A 24,524-nucleotide genomic window follows, 5' to 3' on the forward strand; every position below is an offset into this window, starting at 1 on the left:
AAAGACACCGAAGACCACGCGAAATCGGCCATACCAATCACTTCTGCATACTCACCCTGCACGAAATATTTTGCGAGCTGTAGCAACTGATGAACGTGCAAAGTCGAGACTGAAATGGATCGTCTCTGGGCATGCAGGGCCACGTGGGTGATCATCAGGGACACGGACACATGTCACTGTATGTTTGTTTGCCAGGCTCCATTCTTTCCCCGATTGTCTGCGTGTTATTGATCGCCTCGCTTGATCCATCTGTGTTACCCGAGCGAGAAATCTGCCCCTTTGTCCCATTTGAAGTGAGGCTGTAAGAAACATGGCACCGGGTAGGCGAATGGCAGGTTAGTTTGAACTCCGAGTTCCTTAAGCTGGGGTGACAGATGAGATATCATGTCAGAAAGGCCCTTGCCACTGGGCAAGGCGTTGGAGGTGTTTAGAAATTCTTTGTCTATGGCTTTTCATCTCTCGACCAGTTACACTCATGTACCCATAGCCTGGCCCTCTACTCCATCTGCTGGGACCAACAGGTACACGAGGTAGGTAAGGATAAGACGTTTGCCGAGATACAGCAAAGCTATGGTACCGGGACTTCTAAGCGACACACATTACATCACTTTGATTGAGCTCAAGTTGTCATGTGTTCCGGGGACTCGGTCTTTTCCAAATTGGTGGGTAGCTGTATGAATGCAAGCAAACACTCGACAGCAGTGCATTCAACCAGACTTTTGAATCGCAAAAGACCGTGGAGAAAGTTGAGTAAGTGACTTGTGATGCAATTTGATCACACGAAGACCAAGGGATCTTTATTCACAGACGGCTTTCAGAAAACAATAACTTTACGCCCATGTGCTGTTTGGCCGTCAGAGTTCCAGTGTACCTGCCCGGGAGGGGGTGGGCGCACGACAGAGGTCCGTTAGGCTGCTCCTTAGGGGGGGTGTATGCCCCTAGGGGGTCGGTCTGCTGGCTACATGGCCTCTAGTATCGAGCGTAGTTAACACGTATGCCAAAGCACCTATTTTCCCCTCTTTAATTCTTTTTAATAATACCTTAGATTCCTTAGGCCTTTAGATCTCTGCTAGAATTGCTTTTCTATTTAAGGAAGGCTATTCTACTAATATAGTAGACTAAAATCTAAGAGGAAGGGGCGTACTTACCGTTAAGTCAATATACATACTGCAGTATGAACACGGGGCGGTATTAATCCGGGGGGTCATTATTTATTTAAACAACATACACGCTGCAGATTAAACGCACCTCTGCTGGTTACCCCCCCATTTCCCCTTAGGTAGATACCTCAGACGGTACGTACCTAGGCAGCCCGATGCGGGTGGTTGATTCGGACTTAGGAGAAGCATTTCACACTGCGCAACGCGCCATCTCGCTTTAGCAAAGGCAGCGTTGGAAAAAGGCTAAAATGCCCCTGCTTGCACTCATAAACGCCATCATGAGCCCATAACGGTTCGGCAAACGTCAAGGCAGACAGATGGACGAGCGTGCCTCAGCTTCTAAGCTTCAATGCAGTTGAGAAGCTGAGGTGCCAGGTGCCTGAAGGGAGGCAACCGTGGGGGTGAAAACCTGCCCTGCACGCTAGCAGGGGGCTTTGACCCCAGGGCTGCTGTGAGTGGCTGAGAAGGTTAAGCGAGACGGCAGTCCCACTATAACGTCCTTGTATTGGCCCGTGCTCAGCTGTCGGCAGTGACGTGCGTTTAGGCTCGATCAAAGCTCCCCCTCGACGCGGTTGACAGCCCATACTGAACCATCTTTCAACCATATTTGTTTCATCAATCGAGAATCTAGAAGAACTCCGGAATATCTGACGACTACCTTACAACTGAGATATGGCATCTTGGGTCCTGGATAGGCCTCAGATCCAACAAATGCATCTCGTCTCCCACCAGAACTCTCGAACTATCCATCATAAGTTACTCCGTCGAGCATGAAGGCGCCACCATGGCTGCAACGGCGCTCTTTGGCCGGCTTTGACTCACCGGCATCTGGGGCTGAGTAGTCCTAGATCCCCAAAGTCAGCACATACGTACAGTACCTTTGCCTTTGCAGATAGATCGGGTCAGCCACTAGGACAACGCCGAGGCCAATCTCATGCGCCCATGGGCCGCGAACCAATCTGCCTCGAGTCCTATCATCTGCGCCATTGTCGAGCCTGATGCAGCTTATGTGGCATAAGCTGTCAGGCTTCAGGCTTCAGCATCAAAGCAACAAGGCTGCCATTTGAAAAAGGATTGATCTTCTTGATTCATCCCATCTCTCATCTCACCATCTTCACAATCTCTGCTCGGTTCGGATCCTCAGCCTTGGATCTTCCACCATTTCCATACACAACGCAAACGAATAGCCAAGATGCACCTGAGCGACATTCGCGACGTTTTCGACAAGGAGAATCTTTCGGAAAAGGCATGGCAATTGCGTTGCAAGCTTCTTCCCCACAAAGAAGAAGTCGGGCGCCCCATTTCTGATATCGAGGGAAGTCTCTCCGACGACGACCCAAAGAAGCAGCAGTCGCCCAAGAACCCCATCTTTGGCATCGATGCCAGCGTCAAGACCTACTATGAGGGCAAGAACAGCTGCAATGGCATATACGACTGGGTCGACTTCCCTCCCAAGCAGATGAGCAAGAAGGTCGCCGAAAGCCAAGACCGGCCCGCCATCAAAGTCTACAAGATCAAGGACATTGAGAAGCCTGTCATGGCAGGTCGATACTCCTTGACCTATCACCAAATCTCTATCCAGAACCCGACCCTCGTCGCTGCCCTGGAGCCCATCTTCAAGAAAGAAGATGTTCACCTCGATCCTAGCGATACTGCTACCTTTGAGGCCCCGTTCCGATCTCTCTTCTTTTGCTACGATGAGATACTGGACCTGTACAAGACGACGGATGACGGCTCGCTCAAGGGCTACTTGCAGCTCCTAGTACGGACCCTGGACGATATGCTAGGCGAGACACGCGAGAAGAAGCGCAAGCTCCAGGCCAGCGGTCTCATCAACTTCAAAATGGCTTGGACTTACTTCCCGCGAAACTCCGTTGTGTACAGCAGCGCTCAGAACACGGAGCTGTTGTGCAAGGTAGAAGATACATCGTATGAGAGGACTGATCAGGGCGTTTTCCTCAACATCAAGTGCAAGATTCTCACATTCAATGGGGAGAGCTTCGTGTGGTCCGACCAAGAGCTCCAGATCCCAAAGTTCGCGGGGAACCGGCCGATACTAGAGCTCACTCATTACCCTCTGCATTTCCATTTGAACAAAGAAGAAATACTACAGAGAACCCTAACGAGGGGCAAGAAGGTCTTGGATCTTCAGGGGTTGACATATTGTACCTACAACGGCATTGCCATGGGACTGAAGAGCAAGCACAATGTAGAGGGCAGAATCCTCATTGATGTTGTCGGGTTCAACAAGTACGAACGGACTCAGGGCAAGAGAGAAAATGACGACGCTGAGACGCGAAGAAATCGTGTGACTAAGAAGCACATTATCTACGATGATCATAGCGAGCCAGAATTCGAATCGGAAGGAAAGGAAGCGAAGAAATCAGGTGTCAAAAACGGGAGACATCTTGGGGAGAAGGCGCAGCTGAAGAACAAGGAAGAGATGCTCGCCCGTCCGGGGGACCTCGTCTTCATGTCTCCACTGATTGAGGGGTTCGCCTTGAAGAACAAGCTTTGGCGTAAGTTGCTCAACTCCAAATTCCCAATTCAATTTATTAACATCTACAGTCGGTTTTTACGTAGAGGACATCGAGCCCATCGTCTGGAATGCCCAAGCCTACGATCACCTCGTCTATGACGAACAGCAGAAGGACCTAGTCCTATCCTTCGTCGAGAATCACGGCCACGCGAACAAGACCGCGATGGAAGATGTTATCGTTGGCAAAGGCCAAGGCCTCATCATCCTCCTCAGCGGCCCACCGGGAACTGGCAAGACACTCACTGCCGAAGCGGTCGCAGACAGAACTCAACGCCCATTATTCTACCTGCAGGCCGAGGACCTTGGCATCAACCCATCGACGCTAGGCGAGAAGATCAAGCGGGTATTCGAGATGGCAACCGAATGGAACGCTGTGATTCTACTTGATGAGGCAGATGTGTTCATGGCGGAGCGGAACCCCAACGACATCGCGCGCAACGAGCTTGTATCAATCTTCCTGCGCGAGCTGGAGTACTTCCGGGGAATCATCTTCTTGACCACGAACCTGTACAACACCATCGATACGGCGTTTCGGAGTAGAGTGAGCTTGCACTTGTTGTTCAAGGCGCTGAGCCCCGATGCAAGGGAGCTTATCTGGCGGAAATTCCTTGGAAGGTTGCCTCAGCAAGAGCTAGGTGATGAAGGAAAAGGTCCAAGGAAGCTGCTCACGGACGAGGATATCAAGGAGCTTGGGCATTGGCAGCTCAACGGCCGTGAGATTAAGACGGCTGTCAAGATGGTTTCTAAGTGGTGCGATCACAAGAACTATGAGATGAGTCTGGCTAGGCTGGAGAATGGCATTCGGGTGACAAGCCCACATGCTTCGAAGCAAAAGGAGTCGGATGGTGACGATGATTTGTATAATTAATGACGAGTTGAATCGGAACAAACTTGGATACCGTGGTCGATTGTTTTCACATACCGCAGCACACAGTTTGGAGCTTTCTTTTGCTGTCGACTTGAACAATCAGTGCTCCTTCATGTAGACGCTTCCAAATCTGGGGTTCGGGGTCAATAGGTGCACCTTCCCTCAATTAGCGTGCAAAGTACCCGGCGCTGGCCCCACAATCCACTAAATACTTCGTCTCATGAACAACGTCCCACGGATACGTCTCCCTTACACCCCAACAACACCACACAAACAATCTGACCCATTTCCCCGGATATCTCATTCGTGGGCCAGAGATCTTGGCAGAGCCTTTCAGCCTTTGCAGGAAAGATAACAGACATGGACGTCGATTCGACTATCAATCGACGAACCAACACCCGCACTCTGGCGAGCCCACCAGCTGGGGGCACTTCGACGCCAACGAGAGCATCCAGACGCTTCCGTTCGGCTTCTCAAGCCGAGGCTGCTCGCACATCCAATGCATGCCAGATTTGCCGGGACAAGAAGGTCAAGTGCTCCGGCCAGCGTCCGTGCAAGTACTGTGCCAAGCGGGGTTTGGAATGTGTGTTTTCCGCTTCGGAGAAGAGGAAGCTGTATTCGGTCTCGTACGTCCTGCCCTTGGTCCGCCGACGGTATTCACGGTCGACATCAAAGAAGGTGCCGAAGTAGCTAAGAATGATGTTACATGATACAGACAGATTAGGGAGCTTGAGGACAAAGTCGCCTATTATGAGCGACGAAGAGGAGAGAGGTCGGCTCTCGAGGCCGCTTCTTCGACGCCCCCGGCTACAGCACCAGCACCGGCGTCGTCATCAGCGCAGCTGCACAACGTCGAAGATCCTTTGAATGAGATCACGGTGATGCATATGTATGACCATCTAGATGGTAACATCCCATGCCAATCACCCGTTCCACTGGGCCAGCCTGGGCCGATAATGTCTCAGTCAACATCATCTCCCACACTTGAGAGGACGAGAACTTCCGAGGCCCAGGCCCAGACCACATCATCACCTGCTCGTGCAGGTAGAGGTAATTGCACTTTTATATACCGTCTATCAGGCGACCTCCCGGGCCTCGGATACTAATCCCGGCGAATAGCAATCGCACCCGAGTCCGCCCTCTCCTCGAGCGAGACCTTCGGGTCCGAGATCAAGACACTCCTCGTTTCCCGGTCCAATCCCGGCTCTACCGCTAGTCCGCGGTCCACCGTCAACGCCGCGACTCCGCTTCCGCATATTGACAGACGCGCACTAGAGATTGCGATCGGAAGTCAGTGGCCGCCGGAAGAGGAGGCCCACGCGATGCTCGACATCGTCATCTTCAACGTTGGTATTTCGCAGCAGCTTTTCGACGTACGTGCCTTTTCGGACAATCTATCCATCTTGTATCACGAGTCCAGTGCCGATGTGCGGTTGACAGAGACCTGGATTGTGGAAGCACTGCTTGTCTTTGCGGTTGGGAGGCTCTTGCAGGGACGGGATGATGAGGACGGAGAACTTCCGGGGACGATGTACTTCAGGGAAGCAGTAAAGAGGACGCCTTTGCTGAGTGATTTGCGCAAGCATGGGACTATCGGGGTAGAAATCATGGCTTTGACCGCATTATACCTGCAAATTTCGGATCGGAAAGATGATGCATATCTGCATGTAAGTTGAGACACAATGGGAGCCCGGGAGTTACAGCTGCTGACGCGTGTAGTCCAATACTGCCTTACGGCTGGCCATCAGCCATGGTATGCATCGATCCAACAATTCTCAGAATCCACGCCGCTCGGAAAATGTCCATAGGAACAGGTTATGGTGGTCTATCTACATGCAAGAAAGGTACATCCCCATCGTGAGGCCATGTACTGGCGTCAAGCTCCCATGCAGCTAACTGTTCCCCTAGGAGGTTATGTGCCGCAGGCGGATTCCCCATGTCCATTGAAGACTACGTGATAACGACAAAGTCCCCGTACGAGGTGCTGGGATTCCCATCCGCCACAGCATTGGACGTCAATGTTCAAGCGGCGAGGATAACCGGAAAGATAACCGCCAGTCTGTCGCATCACATCCCACATGTGTTGGAATGGGACTGACTCCATGATAGCAATCTACTCACAAAGAGACGAGCCTGAGACAACTTTCATCAATAATGTCCAAGATATTCTACACTCCCTGTACGAAGTGGAAAAGAACATGCCATCCGAGTACTCGATGGAGATCAAGCCCTCTGGGCTAACCGTCGCAGGACGGCCCTTCATTGAAGCCGCGACTACAGTATCAAGAACTAGCTCCAGCTTGCATATTTCGGTCTACTCGGTACTCGAAGGTCACTGCCCATAGCCCAAAGACGTTTACTAACACATGTAGGCTGTAATACATACCGTTCGGCCAATCCTATTGTACATGGCTCGAAATAGTCGCGACCCAGATCGCGAAGACTACAGCCGTGTCAGGCCTGCACTCGTACGACTTGCAGAGATTTGTGTCGAGACAGCAAGCAAGATTCTTGTCATCCTGCAAGAACTTCGGAAGAGTGAGATACTTGGTGAGTCTGACTTTCCTTCTCCGATACGCTTCTTTTCGTTGACAGCATTTGGTACATAGCAAAGAACGCATTTCTCGACCTAGACGCAACATTCTCCGTGGGATATGTGTTTGTCCTCGTTCAAGCCATAAATCCTGGTAAAGGTCTTGGGCACAAAGGTATCGACGGATCAAGGGCCATTCTCAGGTACCTTGCCGCCCTGGGTAATCGACCTGCAGCCAGACGCTTGGCAGAACTCGACCAGATGTGTTCGCATCTCGCCCTACCTGTCTATCAATCTGGGCTCCAGGCCCCCGAAGAGTCATTCATGGATCTCATGGCGCAGCCCTTTTCATTCTCGACTAGCTACAGAAACAGTGATACGGCTCCAGAAGGACCATCAACAAGTGAAGGTTCGGCAATACCGAACATCCAGGGACTATCAAACGTCCAGGATAGTACTGATTCAACGTCGGAAGTCCAGGAAATGGATGGCCAGCACGACTTTGGCTTCAGTGGCGCTGACTTGGCGAGTATACCTCTGGAGGGCGAGAACAGCCTGTACTGGGTCTACCATACCCCCGGGTTCTCGTTTACTGGAGTCGAACAGGCGGATTGGGAAGCTTTAGAGAACCAGATTCCGTGGCAGCAATGATAGCTGAATCCTTCGGCCTCCAATGATATTTAGTCCACCGCAAAGAGCCTGGTACTCGAAACCGACATTTTGAACGTATCCCGGTGACTTGTCAATGTGGAAGGAAGCTGTTCTAACGCGGACACGTCTAGTCCAACGCCATCAGTCCAAGCCCGAAGAACCTGACATGTAGAGGTCCTCGGGTGTAGTTCCCGAGGGCAAGTGGACCCGCGGTCTCTGCCCCGGGCTACTTGCACACGATATAGCCAGCCGATAGTAGGGGACTCTGGCTTCGTATCCCGAGCGACTCGCTGAACTGCACCTCTCCAGATTGCCGGCTTGCGGAGAGTCTGGGGCAAACCCCGCAATCCTCTGAGCTCCACGATGAATCAAGCGCTTCCCCAGATAATCACCCCGGAATTGGGAGCACTAGAGAACGAGGAAGCAGGCATCCGGGCTACTTAAGTTCCTCCTGGCTGTCGATTTTATTTTCAGTTTTCTAGACCTGATACTTCTGACAGGACACTATCTTGTTAGGCCTCCACGCTCCAATCTACTGGGCCGAAGAGTTTACAGTAACCGCCGACTACTTGGCTGTGCCACCTTACTGAAGAATAGCTTTCGAGTTTCAACAACATTGACTTGGAAGTTGGCGACTGAAGTACGACGAGATGGCGAACACGAAAGAGGATCCGCAAACCGTTATCGCCGAAGAGCTCGAGATGACCAAGAAGCAAGACGAGGAACATGTAGCATTTGAACAAATTAGCTCCGAGGAAGAGGCTGCTCTCGTTCGAAAGCTTGACCGAGTTCTAATGCCCCTGATGGCTTTTGTCTACTTCTTTCAGTGTGAGCATCTCTCGATCCACATTATCACGAGCCTTCGGACTGACCATACTCCCCGATAGATCTCGATAAGCAGTCCATCAACTACGCCTCAGTCTTTGGCCTCCGCAACGACCTCAGCCTTTCAGGCCAAGACTTCTCCTGGATTATTTCCCTTTTCTACTTTGGCCAGCTTTGCTCCGAGTATCCCGCCGCCTACCTCATGGGCCGTCTGCCTATAACGCTCTTCGTCGGTGTTACAATCATCGCCTGGGGTGCCGTCGAGATGACCCTCGGCGCCACGCATAACTTCTCAGGCCTTGCGGCGGCTCGCTTCTTTCTCGGCTTTGCCGAAGGCGCCGTCTCCCCGGCCTTCATCATCATCACATCAAACTGGTACCGCCGTCGCGAGCACCCCATCCGCGTCGCGACGTGGGTGTCCATGTCAGGTGTTTCGCAAATTCTCGGCGCGCTGATGATGTACGGGATCGGCGGCGCCGCTAAAATGGCGCTGGAGAAGTGGAGGGTCATGTTCCTTGTCAGCGGCGGGTTGACAGCGGCGTGCGGCGTTGCCTTTTGCCTACTTATGCCGAGGGATACAACTACAGCGTGGTTCCTAAACGAGAGGGAGAGGGAGATCGCGACGCGGAGGCTGGCCCTTGATCGTGGGACCAGAGACCGCGCGGAGTTCAATACAAAACAGATGTATGAGGCGTTCAGGCAGCCCACGACGTGGTTGTATCTCATGATGGCGCTTTGCATCACACTGACGACTCCCATTCTCAAGGCAAGTGCTTTTCCTTATCCTTTTCCCAGCGAAAACACCTGACATTTGGTTAAACAGTTCTCCTCTCTCGTCATCAACGGCTTCGGCTACTCCCCCTTCACAACAATGCTCGTCGGCCTCCCCGGTGGCGCAATCAGCTTCGTGACAATCTGGGCCAGCGCCCTCATCCCGCGATTCTTCCCAGGCACGCGAGTCTACACCTCCATCGGCCTCTCGCTTGTCCCGCTCCTCGGATCCGCCATGCTGCTCGCGCTGCCACTGCACGGCGCAGAGTGGGGCATTGTGGCAAGCACCTGGCTCGCGGCTTGCTGCAGTTCTCTCCTAAGCTCCACGGCGTCAATGATGGCGTCCAATGTCAAGGGGAATACCAAGAAGAGTGTGGTTAGTGCTGGGTTCTTTATCGTGTACTGCGTTGGGTGTATTGTCTCCCCGCAGGCCTGGACGGAGGGGGATGCGCCGCGGTATACCAAGGGGTGTATACTGAGTATGGCGAGTTGGGTGGGGTTGATTATCACGTATGCTGTGTATGGGGTTGTTTTGAAGAGGGAGAATGCGACGAGAGACCGGCTTGCCGCGGAGGGAAGATATGAGTATGATGTTGGTGGCCATGATGGAGGCGCGGAGGCGGTGCAGATGGGTGTTGCGGTTGATTCTGACTTGACGGATGTGCAGGACAAGGCGTTCCGTTATAACTTGTAAGACTGAGCGCGAGATGTGCGTCTCTTACCGAGAATTGATGGAAGATGGCTGGAGCTTTGTACGCATTTTGTTCGGATTCACGCTCAAGGTAGAGTTTGGCCGACATTTTAAGGTAGTTGCAAGTTTATCTTGTTTACGTCCATCCGTTACCAGTACCTGCCTTCTCAGAGCGCATCTACCTCGAGGGAAGTCCATCGCTTCTATGAAGGCAGAGACTTGCCGGACTACTGCGTCTTCTTCGTCTTTGCGAGAGTCTTCTTGCGCTGCTTGATCATGTAAGTGTACATGGTGTAAGACCCTAGACCCAGATGCGTGTATCAGCATCGAGGAAGCAAGTTATGGGAAGTCCCAATAAGGGGGTGGGAGTAGGGCTTACCGGGGATATACAACAGCAAGCAAAAATAGAACAGAGGCGGGATGAGAGCGCTGATGCGCGAAGCGGGTTCGACGGCGAGGTAGAGGAGCCAGAATTCCGAGGCGATGCCGATTGGGTATAGGGGGTAGAACATGGTGTACCTAATCATGATAGTCAGTTTCGACCGTCCTAAGTCAACTAAGACACCAAAAAATAAAGGCTTGCGTCAGCGTACCGCACCCAGACGAGCGCATCAGACGCCTTGCCGTGGAGGTTCAGAGCCAGGTAGGCGTAGCGAATGGAATCAGCCGTCGCCCAGGACAGCAGGAGGGTTACGTAGGCTGTTGAGGAGGCTGTGGCGGCGGGGAAGCTGTAGCAGACCATCCAGACTATGATTGTGCGGGCGACTACTTGGAGGGCTGTTGTGCCTACGGGGGATTTGACGAGGCCTGGGGGTCGGGTTAGTTCAAGTTGGTCTTGCGTGCGTGATGTCTCATGTCCCTGGCATGATGTATCCAGCAGTGTAGTTTGAAAAATGGTGGAGGTACGGAGTTGGAGTCACGCACCGACGGCTGAGTGAACCACTTCAATGAGAGTGAGCGTCTGCACCCATCGCGAGCGAGGTTCTGCTGCAGCGTACACTGCGAGTTTACCCTCGGACAAAGCGGTTGAGATGACGGTGAGGAGGATCGATGCCCATAGTGCTGCGAAGAGGGTATTGTAGAGGGTTAGGTATGCGACTCTTTGGCTGCTGCCGCTTGTTTGTAAATCTTTGGCAGCCATTGTGCTGGCTGGAGGGGTATGAAATCGCGCGAGTCACGTCACGGTTGTGAATAACCTCAGTTTTCACTTTCTGGGTGCATGTGAATGGAGGAGCTCGGGCCATCAATTGACTTTTCTTTTTTTTTTTTCCCCTCGCTGCGACGTGGTCTGCAGATTCAGAGACCCCTGTCTGGCAGATGTGCGATGACTAAAGTTGCTACCTGCCTGTGCTGGCGCAGAAATCATCCACCGCAAGAAACCACAGGGGAAAAGGCAGAAAGGAGACGTCGGAGGAGAAGAAGCCGTCTGGCCGGGTAAGCCGCAAGGGAGGAAGGAGAAGCCGAAACCCCCTGCAAGGCGGTACGTATCCCTTTGGCGCTGTCTTTCGGCTGTCAACTGCGGGTGATGAATTGGCCAATGATGCGGCGGTGTTTGGCAAGCTACGGATCCACTCGGGCAGCTCGTCCCGGGATGCGGATGCGGAGCCTTTCCGATTTCTTCCCAGAGGGTTACCGGGGGCCATCGAATGCGCCGCTGCTTTTGGGGCTGGTCTACGAATTGAGAGATTTGGGCTACCTCTCTCGCGGGTATTGGCAATGTTGATCGTTAAGCAAATAGATGACTTTCCAATTTGAAATCGTCTTTTCTATCTTTGACCGTCACAAGTTTACTCCATGAAAAGGAAGTGAGGGGCATAATCAAGTCATTTTGAGAGAATGGACAGTCCCAAAGCTCCAATTGATCTCATAGGAGAACTGCAGGCAACGCAAGGTCCCAAATGAGAAAACAGACCTTCACAAAATCGATGTATGTGAAGATTGTAGTAAACTAAATTCAGGCCGTGATACATACCAGAGATTATTGAGATAGTCTAGTGACCTGCTTTGTGGTGCTTGCCATACGGAGCTGTTGATCTCTGAGGCTAAAGCGGCAGGTGATTCTGTCACAGCGCCCAGCAAAGCTCCAACGTCAAATTTACACAACGATTTTCCGAGTCCCTTTTCTCTAACCAGGGTCAAAGACTCATTCAACACCACCAGAAACACCCAGACTTGTCGTCGAGGATCGCCGGGCGCTCAACTACCACGCTCCTCTCCTCTCCTCTACCTACAACCGCCAAGATGATGCGCTCTCAGCTTCAAGCCGTCGGCCGCCTGGCCAAGCCCTCCGCGGCCTCTTCCAGACTCGCATCCGCAGCTCGCACCCAGATCACCAGCGCAGCATCAAAACCGACATCCACAAAGACGAGATCCCTCACAACCGCGACGCGCACCACCTCAAGACCGATCGTTCACGCCTTCCCCGCCCTCTCCTCCCAATACCGCTCCTTCAGCACCACCCGTATCCAGCATGGCGAGGTCATCATCACCGTCCCGCAAATGGCCGAGTCCATCACCGAGGGCACCATCGCCTCCATCGGCAAGCAGGTCGGCGACCGCGTTGAGGCCGACGAGGAAGTCGCCAGCATCGAGACGGACAAGATCGACGTCGCCGTGAACGCCCCGGAGGAGGGCACTATTGTCGAGCTCTTCGTTGCTGAGGGCGACACCGTCGAGGTCGGACAGAAGCTTGCGCGCATGGAGACGGGCGGCGCACCCGCCGAGAAGAAGGAGGAGTCCCAGCCGGAAAAGAAGGAAGAGTCCAAGCCCGAAAGCAAACCCGAGCCCGCCGCCGCGCCGGCTCAGGAGCAGAAGAAGGAGCCCGAGGCGCCCAAGAAGGAGGAGAGCAAGCCCGCGCCCGCGGCACCATCCAAGTCCGCCGCTGCTCCCCAACAGCAGCAGCAACAACAAAAACCCGCGTCCGAGGTTCCCTTTGGCGCGACGGGCTCCTTCTCCCGCGGCGAGCGCGTCGAGAAGCTGCCGCGCATGCGCAAGACCATCGCCACGAAGCTCAAGCAGTCGCAAAACATGACGGCCTCCCTGACGTGCATCGAGGAAGTCGACATGACCAACCTCATGGCTTGGCGCGCCAAGAACAAGGAGGCGGTCATGAAGCGTTACGGTGTCAAGCTCGGCTACATGGGCGCCTTCACCAAGGCGACGTGTCTGGCCGCGGAGCGCGTGCCCCAGATCAACGCCGCCATGGATACCGAGAAGGAGATCATCACGTACAGGGATTACGTTGATATCAGCATCGCTGTGTCTGCGCCTAAGGGTCTGGTTACGCCTGTGCTGCGTAACGTGGAGAGCTTGGACATCGTTGGTATTGAGCGTGGTGTTGCTGAGCTGGCCGACAAGGTAAGTACCGCATTATGATTATGCTGTAAAGAAGTACAGACTTTCTAAAACTAAATTATAGGCCCGCAAGAGCAAGCTCGCCATGCCGGACCTCGAGGGCGGCAACTTCTCCATCAGCAACCCCGGCATCTTTGGCTCCATGTTCGGAACCCCTGTCATCAACTACCCCCAGGCCGCCATCTTCAACATGAACGGCATCAAGGAGCGCGTCGTCGTCGTTGACGGCAAGCTAGAGATCCGCCCCATGATGTACATCACCGTTACCTACGACCACCGCCTCATTGAGCAGCGCGAGGCAGAGGCCTTCCTTGGCGCCGTCAAGGGTTACATCGAGGACCCCTCCAGCCTTCTTCTCTAAACATGGAATAAGGTCTCTGTTTATTTGCGTTGAGGAGAGACAGTGTGCGAGAGAAGGGGCATAGACTGCGTACGGCTATGGTTTCGTGTAACATCGTGCCGAATTGTATTTTACTTTGTAAATGGGTGGAGTGGGATTGGATTGACAGCGTTGCTGTGCGGGCATTGGGGGCGTACAATTGCTGCATCTTAGACATCTTAGATGGGGGCTCGGTCATAGATAATCCGGAGAATCCAGCGTCCAGCACATTGCCCGTTCTTCATTGCAAGTACTTTCAACTTCAACCACTCTTGGCTCATAGAGGTCTGAAGGAACTTGGGCTGTTGATACCAGGCATCTAACAAGGTAGCATTAGGGGCGATAGTGGAGTCAGTGTTCAACCACACTTGCCATCATGCCATCCACTGGCATCTAGAAAACTGCGATCCGAACACCATACTCTTTTCAGGACTATCCAATTGACATAAAAGAGATATATTGCCGTCGTTGCTGGCTATCCGGGTGTAGAAGCCGGAGGAGGCTGACTTTGGTGTCACGGCGGATCCACGCAAAAGTCTCGGCTTCGATATCCGAGGGCAGCTTTTTTGATCACTTCCAGGCCAACAACGAGCAAAGCAATTGCCTGCGAGGAGCATCGCCTCGATATTGGCCTGAGATCGAGGCCAATTGTCTTCGGTACTTCCGAGTCGCCGATAGCCTGCCTAATTAGCCTACTCGGTTGACTTTCAACTCGAACGACGGCATAGAGATCGGTGCGCCATCGGCATGGGGTTAGTTACAGATCTTCCCCGCGTGTAAGCCGCGTATCGAAAGAGCGAGCATCGAGAACGGAGACATGTCACATTGCCCTCAACTTGATTCTCCTGTCAATCATCAAGGTTCCAGATTATACCATTCTGTAAGCTGATACCCATTACCAGTTGAACAACCGACACGATGATGATTCGATCCGCCTACTCAATCTGTAAAGGCCATACACAACAAAAACTCTTGCACACGAAGCCGTCTTTCTTTCCTTCTTCGCGCTTTTGCAGTATCTCTTCCCCTCTCAACGGAATCGGAGGGTCAAGGAATGGCCGAACGTTCACCTCTACCAGATCATGTAAACTCGAGCCCTCGAAGGGTAGATCCTATGCTACGGCAGTAGAAGCAGAGGAACCAAGGGTTCTTCCGGTAAGATTTTGCCCAGTAGTTCCTCGGTCATGCCCCCAGAACTAACGATCTACAACCACTCAGAGCCCCATAGACTCGTTCCTTCAGGGAGGAACAGCGAACTACGTCGACGAAATGTATCTTTCCTGGAAGAAGGACCCCGAAAACGTCCATGTATCATGGCATACATATTTCCGCAACATGGAAGACCCCTCGGTACATTCGACGCAAGCTTTTCAGCCACCGCCAGGCATAATCTCACCCAGGCACACACCGGCCATCAAATCGTCTCTCGGTGCGGATTCGAGCCACATTGTCGACTCTCTGAAGACACAGAATATCGTTCGAGCGTTCCAGCAATATGGCCATTCAGCCGCAAAGATCAGCCCCCTTGGCGACCTTGGCAACGCGACAGTCAAGCCACACGATGATATTCCGAGCACAACAAACTTGAGCAAGTACGGCTTCGCCGCCGCAGACTTGGACCGCGAAATCGTCCTAGGTCCAGAGCTTCTACCCCACCTTGCACAAGAATACAAGACGATGAAGCTCCGCGATATCATCGCCACTTGCGAAAAGATCTACTGCGGCTCTATCGGAGTCGAATACCACCACGTCTCCGACCCCGCCAAACGCCAATGGCTCCGAGAGCGCATCGAAGCGTATCATACCTCGCCCCCCTCCCCTGAAGAGAAGAAGCAGATCCTCGACAACTTGATCTGGGCAACGTCCCTCGAGCACTTCCTCGCGGCAAAGTTTCCCAACGAGAAGCGATTCGGCCTAGATGGCGCAGAGGGGCTGGCTCCCGGCTTAGCCGCGCTCATTGACCGCTGCGCAGAAGGGCACGGTGTGCGGGATATCGTTATCGGAAGCTGTCACCGCGGAAGGATGAACCTTATGAGCACGGTGTATGGCAAAGACTTCGAGACGCTATTCCGTCAGTTTGCGGGCACGGAGGCGTTTGATACGACCAAGGGGCAGACTGGGGATGTCAAGTACCACTTTGGCATGGAGGGCGAGAGGGCGACTGCTGGCGGCAAGACGGTTGGCATCTCTATGTTGCCAAATCCGTCCCACTTGGAGGCTGTTGATCCGGTTGCCCAAGGAAAGGCCAAGGCTGTACAGCATCTAAAGGACGACGTTGATCAGTCCAAGGTGATGTTCTTGGCTCTCCACGGTGACGCCGCATTTTCGGGTCAGGGGCCTGTGTACGAGACGCTCAACCTCTCGGCCCTGAAGGGCTATGAAGTCGGCGGCACAGTCCGGATCATTGTGAATAATCAAATCGGGTTTACTACCGACTCCCCAGATTCCAGGTCAACGCCACACTGCACCGACTTGGCCAAGTACATCGAGGCCCCGATTTTCCACGTCAATGCTGATGACCCGGAAGCCGTTGTGTTCATCAGCAAGCTGGCTGCGGACTGGAGGGCCGAGTTCCGTTCGGATATCGTCGTTGACGTCGTCTGCTACCGGCGGTTCGGACACAACGAGATTGACCAGGCCAGGTTCACACAGCCTGAGATGTACAAAAGAATTGCCGAACAGAGATCATTGATGGACCTCTATATTGAGAAGTTGATCAGTGAGGGCGGGTTGTCTGCTGAAATGGCAGAGCAGCAGAAGACTTGGGTCTGGGAGCAGCTAGAGAAGAAGCTGGCGAGAAGCAAGCAGCCAGCTGAACGCTCTGTGGACGCTGCTTCTTCGGATTTGACTTCAGCCGCTGAGAATATTACTACATCCGCGAATGCGATCGACGAAGCTGCACTGTCGACGATTACAAACGCAATCACCAGCGTCCCAGAAGGCTTCAACCTCCACCGCAACCTCCAACGCATCCTTGCCGCCAAGAAGCAAGCCTTTGACGAGGGCATAGTCGACTGGTCCACAGCCGAAGCCCTAGCCTTCGGAACCCTCCTCCAAGACGGCAAGTCCGTTCGCCTCAGCGGTCAGGACGTTGAGCGAGGCACCTTCTCCCAGCGCCACTCCGTCCTACACGATCAAGTCACCCACGCCGAGTACACGCCGCTCAACAACCTAGACACTCCAGGAGCAGGCAAATACAGCGCAATCAACTCTCCGCTCAGCGAGTTTGGCGTCCTAGGGTTCGACTACGGGTACTCACTCGCTGCGCCAGAGTCGTTAGTGGTGTGGGAGGCGCAGTTTGGCGACTTTGTGAATAACGCACAGGTCATTGTCGATCAGTTCATCTCTTCGGGAGAGGCGAAATGGATGCTCGAGTCTGGCCTCGTCATGTCCTTGCCGCATGGGTATGACGGCCAAGGGCCAGAGCATTCTTCTGCTAGGCTGGGCAGGTTTCTGGAGCTGGGAAGCGAGGACGGGCGGGCTTGGCCTGAGGATTTGGAGAGGGCGAGGAGGGAGGGAAATGTGAGAATTGTGTGTATGACGACGCCGGCGAATTTGTTCCATGCGTTGAGGAGGCAGGTTTATTCCCCTGAGAAGAAGCGTAAGTGCATGTTCACGTGAGAGGGGGCTGGCTTGGAATTATCTGCTAACACTCCCAGCTCTGATTATTTTCTTCTCCAAGTCTCTTCTCCGACATCCCATCGCCAGATCTCCCGTTTCTGACCTGATTGGCATATCAGCCTTCCAGCCGGTCCTCGAGGATCCGGAACACGAACGGGGTAACATCCTCCCCCGCGAAGAGATCGACCGCGTCATTCTTTGCAGTGGTCAAGTCTACGCAGCACTGCACAAATACCGCGAATCAAAGGGCATCAAGGACGTTGCCATCACGCGCATTGAAGAACTCCATCCTTTCCCTTGGGCCGACGTTAAGGAGAACCTGAAGTCATACCCCAATGCGCAACAGATTGTGTGGTGCCAGGAGGAACCGTATAATGGAGGCGCGTGGCAGTACATGCGGGATAGGCTCGAGACTGTGATTGAGAATTCGAGTGTGCTTGCGGGTAAGAAGATTGTTTACGCTGGGAGGCGCACTGGGGCTGCTGCTGCCACTGGATCCAAGAAGGTTCACCAAGCTGAGGAGACCAAGTTACTCGAAGATGCCCTCGAAGGTTAGGTCGAGACAGCTGAGTACAACTAACTATGTGCAAACGGCGTTCGGTTCTCGATATCTTCCTCGTTGGCGCGGGAGGCGGTCTAGATTCGGCGATTGGCTGGCGGAAACTAAGACATCATGCCAGCGGCCCGACCCCTGAGTACTATTGATAAGGACAAGTTTCAATGGTTGCCGTTCCCCGTCGTTCCAGTTTTGCGGGGTAAGAGTCAAAATATCTGAATGCAGGTCAAGTTTGGGCCGCAGCTGAGAGCTGGGAGCGCGGGTTAAACTGCTTTGAGTTAGAGTGCCCGCTTGCTTGTTGATTCTCAACGTCAGCTATTCAAATTTCAGCCAGCCTCTGTGGGTGGGATAGACACTGTCACTGTCTCAGGTGTCCATCAGATTGGATGATAGGTTAAAAGTACGAGCAACGCATTTGCTTCCCGCAAGCATAGGATGGCACTAGTAGCGGCTGAGAGTGAGACTAAATATCAACAAACGGCGGATGGTCATGGAAGGTTTTCCTCAAGGTACTGTCAAAATAAGTAGGTGAAGTTCATGTCACCAAGAATTGCATAAATTCCCATAGTTCCCGAGCCAAATGTCATTTACTATGGTTCCAACATCAACGACCAAAGCCCATTGCCCCTATTCCTTTGATAACTACCTTAGTCCATCTGGAACAAATTAGCAATATGGCACCTCCCGAATCCCCTGCTACGGCCCCAAAAGTCTGTTATAAATACGTATGGGCCGAGTTCGTGGCCCAGTGGAAGCTCGAAAACGACTACAAAGCATCGAAGGCCGGCTATTCCAAGCTTGCACACAATAGAGAGTTGAAGCCAGAAGCTGCGACTATCTCGGGATTGGCCGAGACCCTCAAGCCGGTCACTGGTGGCGGCGTCATTCCCGAGAAGCCAGGATATTTCAACGTCGGTATCATCGGCGCTGGAGTAGCAGGACTGTTTACAGCTTTAGCCATTGACTGGATTAACGACACCATCGCAAAAGAGAAGGGATCTGACCACCTTCACATCACCTACGAGATCCTGGAGGCTTCAAAGGAGGTCGGCGGCAGGCTCTACACCCACCACTTCAACAAGGATGTTCTCCACGATTACTATGACGTCGGAGCCATGCGTTTCCCTAGGAATGCAATCATGGACAGGTGTGTTGCGGATTCCTCGATGGAATGGAGAAGTTCAGGCCTGGAAATGAGCTCAACTAACACACAAACTTTAGAACCTTCAGCCTTTTCGAGATGCTGGGCATCAAAGAGGGTAAATTGGGCGATCGCACGCATGTCAACGATCCTCCACGACTGATCAAGTACTATCTGCGCGATGATAAGAATAAATGCCCAACGCTCTTCAACAACGTTCGCAAGGTCGGCAACCCATATCCGAAGGATTCGACAGAGACGGATCCTTTTGCACTCAATGTGGGCATTGCCCCAGACAAGCAGATTCCAGAAAAGTTAGTCACCAGCTGTTATGGAATCGGTGTAGACTTAAGCAGAATCGCTAACAGTGTTTCACCCTTCCACCCAGCCTCCTGAAAACCAGCCCAGGCGACCTCTTTGAGAAAGCAATTGGAGGTTTCATCAAATACATCAAGAAGTATCTCGATGAGTACATTGATAAGAAGAAACCAATGTCTCGTGCAGCCGAGGAGAAGCTCTGGAAGATTCTGATGAAATGTGATAAGATGAGTGTTCGTCAATTCTTGCGAACGTGAGTACCTCCTGATTCTCCGGTCAGTTGATGCAAAATGCTCACTTTCCGAAAGGAACGGGCCAATCCTTGACCTCGCCGAAGACGGTGAAAAAATCCCCCACGGCGCAAACATGAGCTACAACACCATTCAGTGGTTGGAGACTGCCACTTAGTAAGTACTCCTCTCTATTCCGCACCTCGAAGTTACCATGAATGGATAGGCCTAATTGCATTGATCCTAGTGGCACTGGATGGTACGACCAAAGCCTGACCGAGGCTGTCCTGGAGAGTATCGACTTTTACATCACCGACGATGAAACAAAGATCAAAGAGACCAACGACCATTGGTTTTGCATCGACGGTGGCGCTCAAAAAATTGCTGAAGAGATGCGCAAGAAGATGAAGAACCAATCGGCTATCAGGTTCAATACCCAGGTTGTGGGAATGAATGCTAACTTGCAAATCAACGAGCAAGTGACCACGTCCATGACCGTGATGCTCAAGGACAGTATCAGCCGTAACTCACTGCCTTCAAGAGACTACTTCACGGTTTTCAGTTCGGCAACGTTAGGATCGATGAACCGAATGGACCTCTCCAAGGCTGGTCTGCTCTGGGATACCAAGCAAGCCATTCGCTGCCTGGGATATGGCGCTTCCTGCAAGGTCGGCATAAAGTTCAAGACCCCGTGGTGGCAGGAGGCGCCGTACGACATCGACCAAGGCGGCCTTGCCCGTACGGATCTGGCTCCACAGGTCTGCGTGTACCCTTCCTACAATATCAATAAGGAGGTCGACCCACGAGACAAGCCTGCTGTTCTCCTTGTCTCCTACACCTGGGGACAGACAGCCCAGCGCCTAGCTAGTCTGATTGCATCGAAGCCGCGCGGCGAGCTTGACGCGGCAACTAACGAGCGCATCCTCAAAGAAGAGGCCGAGCTGAAGGAAGTCATGCTTCGAGATCTCGCCTTCCTCCACACTGACGACCACAACGACACGAAAAAACTCGCTGCCACCCTGAAGATGCTCAATGAGCAGTACGTTGAGCACCACGCTTACGACTGGTACCATGATCCCCAAATGGCTGGAGCATTTGCCTACTTCGGCCCTAGCCAGTTCAGTGAGCTGTACCCGGCCATCACCAAGCCGAACGCAGGTGGTCAGCTATACTTTGTCGGCGAAGCAGCTTCTGCGCACCACGCTTGGGTTGTTGGGGCGCTCGAGAGTGTTGTACGCGCACTTTACCTGATGTTTGATGCTCTGCACCAGGGCAGTAGGAACGACCCCAAGATGAAGGACACATACGAGGCATACAAATGGGCCATGGACCTTCTCGAGTTCGGTTACATCAAGGAACATCCAGCAGAGGGGGAGAAGTCTGCGGCCCCGACGGCAACTCCAACTCCAACTCCTTTGCCATTCTTCCCGTTGCCTGCAGAGATGCCTCGGTACCGGAGAAATTTCAAGAATATGAACTTTGAGGAGCCTGACAACTCTGGCGACAGGGGCGGTTTCAAGGTTGCTGAATCTGCAGCGGCTCCGCAAACGCCTCATGACCTTTTGGTGAGTGAGAGTGCCCGGGCCGACGCCTTTTCTCAAGCTCCTGCGGGAAAGAGCGTGGAGGTGGCCAGTTCTCCAACAAGACAGGAATTCTCAGACCACCCTGCTGTGATCGGCACTGGAGAGGTGAAACTCACTTATGGCGCCGCACTTGTTGCTCTGAGTACGGTCGAGTCGGCTATATTGACTTTGGCCGAACTAACGGGAGAGGAATTGAAGGATCAGTTACAGAAGATATCGCATGAGACGGCATCTACGTAATTGCCACTTGATGTAGTTGTTTCTAAATCGAATACTTGATGGTTGGGCAAGCCAATACATAAACTCTCTTGAACCATTCATTAAGTGCAACCGGCTGGCATAGTTGACGCCCTCAATTCAAAGAAGAATCCTACAGTCATTTCCTCTAGGTACTATTTCAAAGGTACTTCGGTACCTATGCTGACTGCCAAGAGGCCGCGTCGCCAAGCATGAATCCTTCTGTCTTACCCAGCGATGAGATTGACCACTAGAATTGCCATAAACACCAACGTAGGTACGTCATTGCTGAATACCAAAGTCCCAATATTGGCGATCTTCAAGTCAAGGCAGAAATAGTAGGCGGCTTATAAGAAGTGACTGGCCTTCCTGCGCCCTTAAGCTTCAACTTGATCTGCTTCCTTTACTAATGATGCATCTTGCAAGAGATCCTCGAACCTTGCCCACGATAATACCCTAATAACATCAAAAATCACGTAGCAAAAATATTGCATAAACTTTCAGAAGAGTTGAGAAGTCTCAACATGAAGTTTCTCATCGGCATCCTTGCGACAGGCTTGTCATTTCTGGCAACAGCCGATAGCGCCCGAATTGACCGCATACAAGCGCGGCAAAGTAATTCGACTAGCATCAATATCCGCGACGCAGTAGCACACCCAAATGCCACAGGAACATGGCCTATCAATGGCATCGATGTGACGGAGCCACTGCTGAATCCACCTGCCGATGACTACGGCCCCGGAAACGGTTGGAGCATCAACATCGCCGTTGCGACCAACATTTCTGCGGACGACATCAGCACTTCAGTATCGAACCCCGCAGTCATAACTCTCGAAGGACCGGAGAATGCCTTTCAAGGCCTGAACTCGACAACAAACTACACTGAGAATTATGACATCTGTTCCTTTGCCTGGTTTGAAAACGTCTGGACCGTCAAAGAATTGGAGAAGCTCCAAGACGATGTTAACGGGACCTGCAATGGTGTTATCTCCGAGGAGTGCATCAAGGAGACTAAAGAGGCCCTGGTGCGCCAGCCGTGTAGCACCTTCAGAAGCTTCGAAAAGCCTAAGAGCTGCCCTCAAGCACTCTCATCCCCTTCGTCATTCCGAAGTAAGTCGCTAACCTCCCTTGCAACTGACCGTGACAGACCTCACAGCGGAGACTAATAATCTTGGCCAGGAAACGTGACTTTTGATTTGCCTACCGGAACTTCGACGAATGAAAGCTCCTCTTCTCATCTTTTCGGCATCTGGGGACCTTATTCGAATAGATCGGAAGCTGGCCTACGCGATGCGTACGACACGGCTCTTACTAATGTCTACCCCGTGCTTCTTGCATACAATTATGAAGACGGAGGGACTCGGACGAATTATAGCTTATTCCGATGCATTCGTGCCAACAACATCGTAGACGGAAGCCGTGAGCCAGATTCGTATGGAAGCAACAGAAGAAGCTCTGCAGGACGGGTTCATTCGTCAAAAGCCTCTGCAATGATTAGCATGCTTCTACCCTTCTCGCTCACTATGCTCCTGTAATTAGAGTAGTTGCATGTAAAGCGGAAGTTTATCAATGCATCCAAGGAATTTACCTATTTTAATCCTTTGAACATTGTTAGCTGGCTAATTGAAGCGCGGTTCCCATTCGTGAACCTCAAAATCCAACTGGGAGACATCGAGCCACAAGCTTTTTCGTTTTTGACTCAAACTTGAGCGCTTGCTTAAACGCAAGTCGGTAGTTTACTAGGTTGTCAACAACTAACACTAATCATGTTCATTGTGTCTTTAGGAATTCGCACGGGCATAGGCTGAGCTTGACAAATAGAAGGATCATTGGCGAGACTTCAACTTACGTTCAACTACTTATTATTCTATACACCTTCATTCACCGCTTAAATAAGTCGGAACACCCCCATTCGGCCACCCCCCCCATTCGGCCACCCTATTAAAAATAGGTCTAAGAATATTATTATTAACTATAGTTAATTAATTAACTACTTTTTATTATTATTATAATATAATTATTACCCTTATTAAGTAATTCGACTTTTATAATTTAATTAGAACTAATTAAACGCTTATTAATATCTTCTTAAGCCTTTTTTATATCCTTAATATTAATAAACTTAGTATTTAAATCTATTTAAATACTCTTTTTTTTTTCAAGAACTATATACTTAACTTTAATTTTTAAAACTTAAACTTATTATTAAAATAGAATTAATAAAAAAAACTTTTTATTAAAAGCTTTTTTAATTTTATAAAAAAATAGACGTTAAGTATTATAATTAAGACTAAGCTTTATAAATAACTTTAATTATTTATAAAAATCGCTAGCTTTTTTAAAAATTAATTATTTAATAATAAATATTATAAAAGTTTAATTAATAACTTTAATAATATTAATAATTATTTATTTAGTATTAATAATATTATTTAATAATATAACTAAGCTAAACAATATTATAAAATTATTAAAAAATATAACTATATTAAATAGCTATAAACTAATTATTTTTTAATTATTTTATATATTATCCCTTATTAAACTAAATAAATAAGTTATAATATAATAAGCTAAGAAATACTATTTTTAATAATAATAAAATTATTTATTATATCCTCTTTACTAAGCTCTTTTTTATAATTAGTTTTAATAAAACTAAAAATAGCTATATTTAATAATTAAAAAATATAAGAGGTATATAATAATAAAAATAATAAATAAACGTTATTAATATAATATTTTTATATAAATTTTATTATTATATAACTCTTATAATTATTTAAAATTAATAATCGAGGGTCTAATTATAAGTTAAGTCCTCTAGTTAGGGGGGGCTTAGTTTATAATAAAAAGACTATTTTTAACTATATAAAGATAGTTTAGTTTATAATCTACTTATTATTTATTACTATAAACTCCTAATTATTAAAATTTTTAAAATTAAAAAAGAACTATTATTATTAAACCGACTTTTTTTTATAAATTAGTAATAGTTTAATAACTTTATTATTAATAAAAATATATTTAATAATAAAAATTTAAGAACGTAATTTAAGCTCTTTTT

The 24,524-nt window shown here is 50.7% G+C and overlaps 8 protein-coding genes across 8 annotated transcripts; 7 read left to right on the plus strand and 1 right to left on the minus strand.

Moving 5' to 3' along the window:
- Positions 1-2,352: 2,352 nt before the first annotated feature.
- Positions 2,353-4,567, plus strand: CPAR01_09465 (ATPase; the record flags this gene model as incomplete). The annotated part of the gene is made up of 2 exons (XM_060493730.1): positions 2,353-3,679; positions 3,729-4,567. The coding sequence occupies 2 exons, from the start codon at positions 2,353-2,355 to the stop codon at positions 4,565-4,567; spliced, it is 2,166 nt and encodes a 721-aa protein (XP_060347860.1).
- Positions 4,568-4,927: 360 nt separating this feature from the next.
- On the plus strand, positions 4,928-7,751 carry CPAR01_09466 (uncharacterized protein; the record flags this gene model as incomplete). Its single annotated transcript, XM_060493731.1, has 8 exons — positions 4,928-5,193; positions 5,283-5,617; positions 5,687-6,234; positions 6,287-6,411; positions 6,476-6,624; positions 6,677-6,888; positions 6,940-7,117; positions 7,177-7,751. The coding sequence occupies 8 exons, from the start codon at positions 4,928-4,930 to the stop codon at positions 7,749-7,751; spliced, it is 2,388 nt and encodes a 795-aa protein (XP_060347861.1).
- Positions 7,752-8,401: 650 nt separating this feature from the next.
- CPAR01_09467 (uncharacterized protein) lies at positions 8,402-10,041 on the plus strand (the record flags this gene model as incomplete). Its single annotated transcript, XM_060493732.1, has 3 exons — positions 8,402-8,579; positions 8,639-9,093; positions 9,400-10,041. 3 exons carry the CDS (start codon positions 8,402-8,404, stop codon positions 10,039-10,041), a joined length of 1,275 nt encoding a protein of 424 aa, XP_060347862.1.
- A 224-nt stretch (positions 10,042-10,265) lies between these two features.
- Positions 10,266-11,179, minus strand: CPAR01_09468 (protein tyrosine phosphatase-like protein; the record flags this gene model as incomplete). The annotated part of the gene is made up of 4 exons (XM_060493733.1): positions 10,266-10,339; positions 10,418-10,557; positions 10,632-10,845; positions 10,963-11,179. 4 exons carry the CDS (start codon positions 11,177-11,179, stop codon positions 10,266-10,268), a joined length of 645 nt encoding a protein of 214 aa, XP_060347863.1.
- A 1,100-nt stretch (positions 11,180-12,279) lies between these two features.
- Positions 12,280-13,753, plus strand: CPAR01_09469 (dihydrolipoyllysine-residue succinyltransferase; the record flags this gene model as incomplete). The annotated part of the gene is made up of 2 exons (XM_060493734.1): positions 12,280-13,395; positions 13,457-13,753. The coding sequence occupies 2 exons, from the start codon at positions 12,280-12,282 to the stop codon at positions 13,751-13,753; spliced, it is 1,413 nt and encodes a 470-aa protein (XP_060347864.1).
- Positions 13,754-14,689: 936 nt separating this feature from the next.
- Positions 14,690-17,948, plus strand: CPAR01_09470 (oxoglutarate dehydrogenase; the record flags this gene model as incomplete). The annotated part of the gene is made up of 3 exons (XM_060493735.1): positions 14,690-14,926; positions 14,990-17,372; positions 17,431-17,948. 3 exons carry the CDS (start codon positions 14,690-14,692, stop codon positions 17,946-17,948), a joined length of 3,138 nt encoding a protein of 1,045 aa, XP_060347865.1.
- A 674-nt stretch (positions 17,949-18,622) lies between these two features.
- CPAR01_09471 (flavin containing amine oxidoreductase) lies at positions 18,623-21,460 on the plus strand (the record flags this gene model as incomplete). The annotated part of the gene is made up of 5 exons (XM_060493736.1): positions 18,623-19,095; positions 19,170-19,403; positions 19,478-19,660; positions 19,716-19,814; positions 19,885-21,460. The coding sequence occupies 5 exons, from the start codon at positions 18,623-18,625 to the stop codon at positions 21,458-21,460; spliced, it is 2,565 nt and encodes an 854-aa protein (XP_060347866.1).
- A 521-nt stretch (positions 21,461-21,981) lies between these two features.
- CPAR01_09472 (uncharacterized protein) lies at positions 21,982-22,992 on the plus strand (the record flags this gene model as incomplete). The annotated part of the gene is made up of 2 exons (XM_060493737.1): positions 21,982-22,567; positions 22,637-22,992. The coding sequence occupies 2 exons, from the start codon at positions 21,982-21,984 to the stop codon at positions 22,990-22,992; spliced, it is 942 nt and encodes a 313-aa protein (XP_060347867.1).
- Positions 22,993-24,524: the final 1,532 nt, after the last annotated feature.

Source organism: Colletotrichum paranaense, assembly GCF_030867605.1.
Source record: "Colletotrichum paranaense strain IMI 384185 chromosome Unknown Scaffold_7.1, whole genome shotgun sequence".
Taxonomy (NCBI): domain Eukaryota; kingdom Fungi; phylum Ascomycota; class Sordariomycetes; order Glomerellales; family Glomerellaceae; genus Colletotrichum; species Colletotrichum paranaense.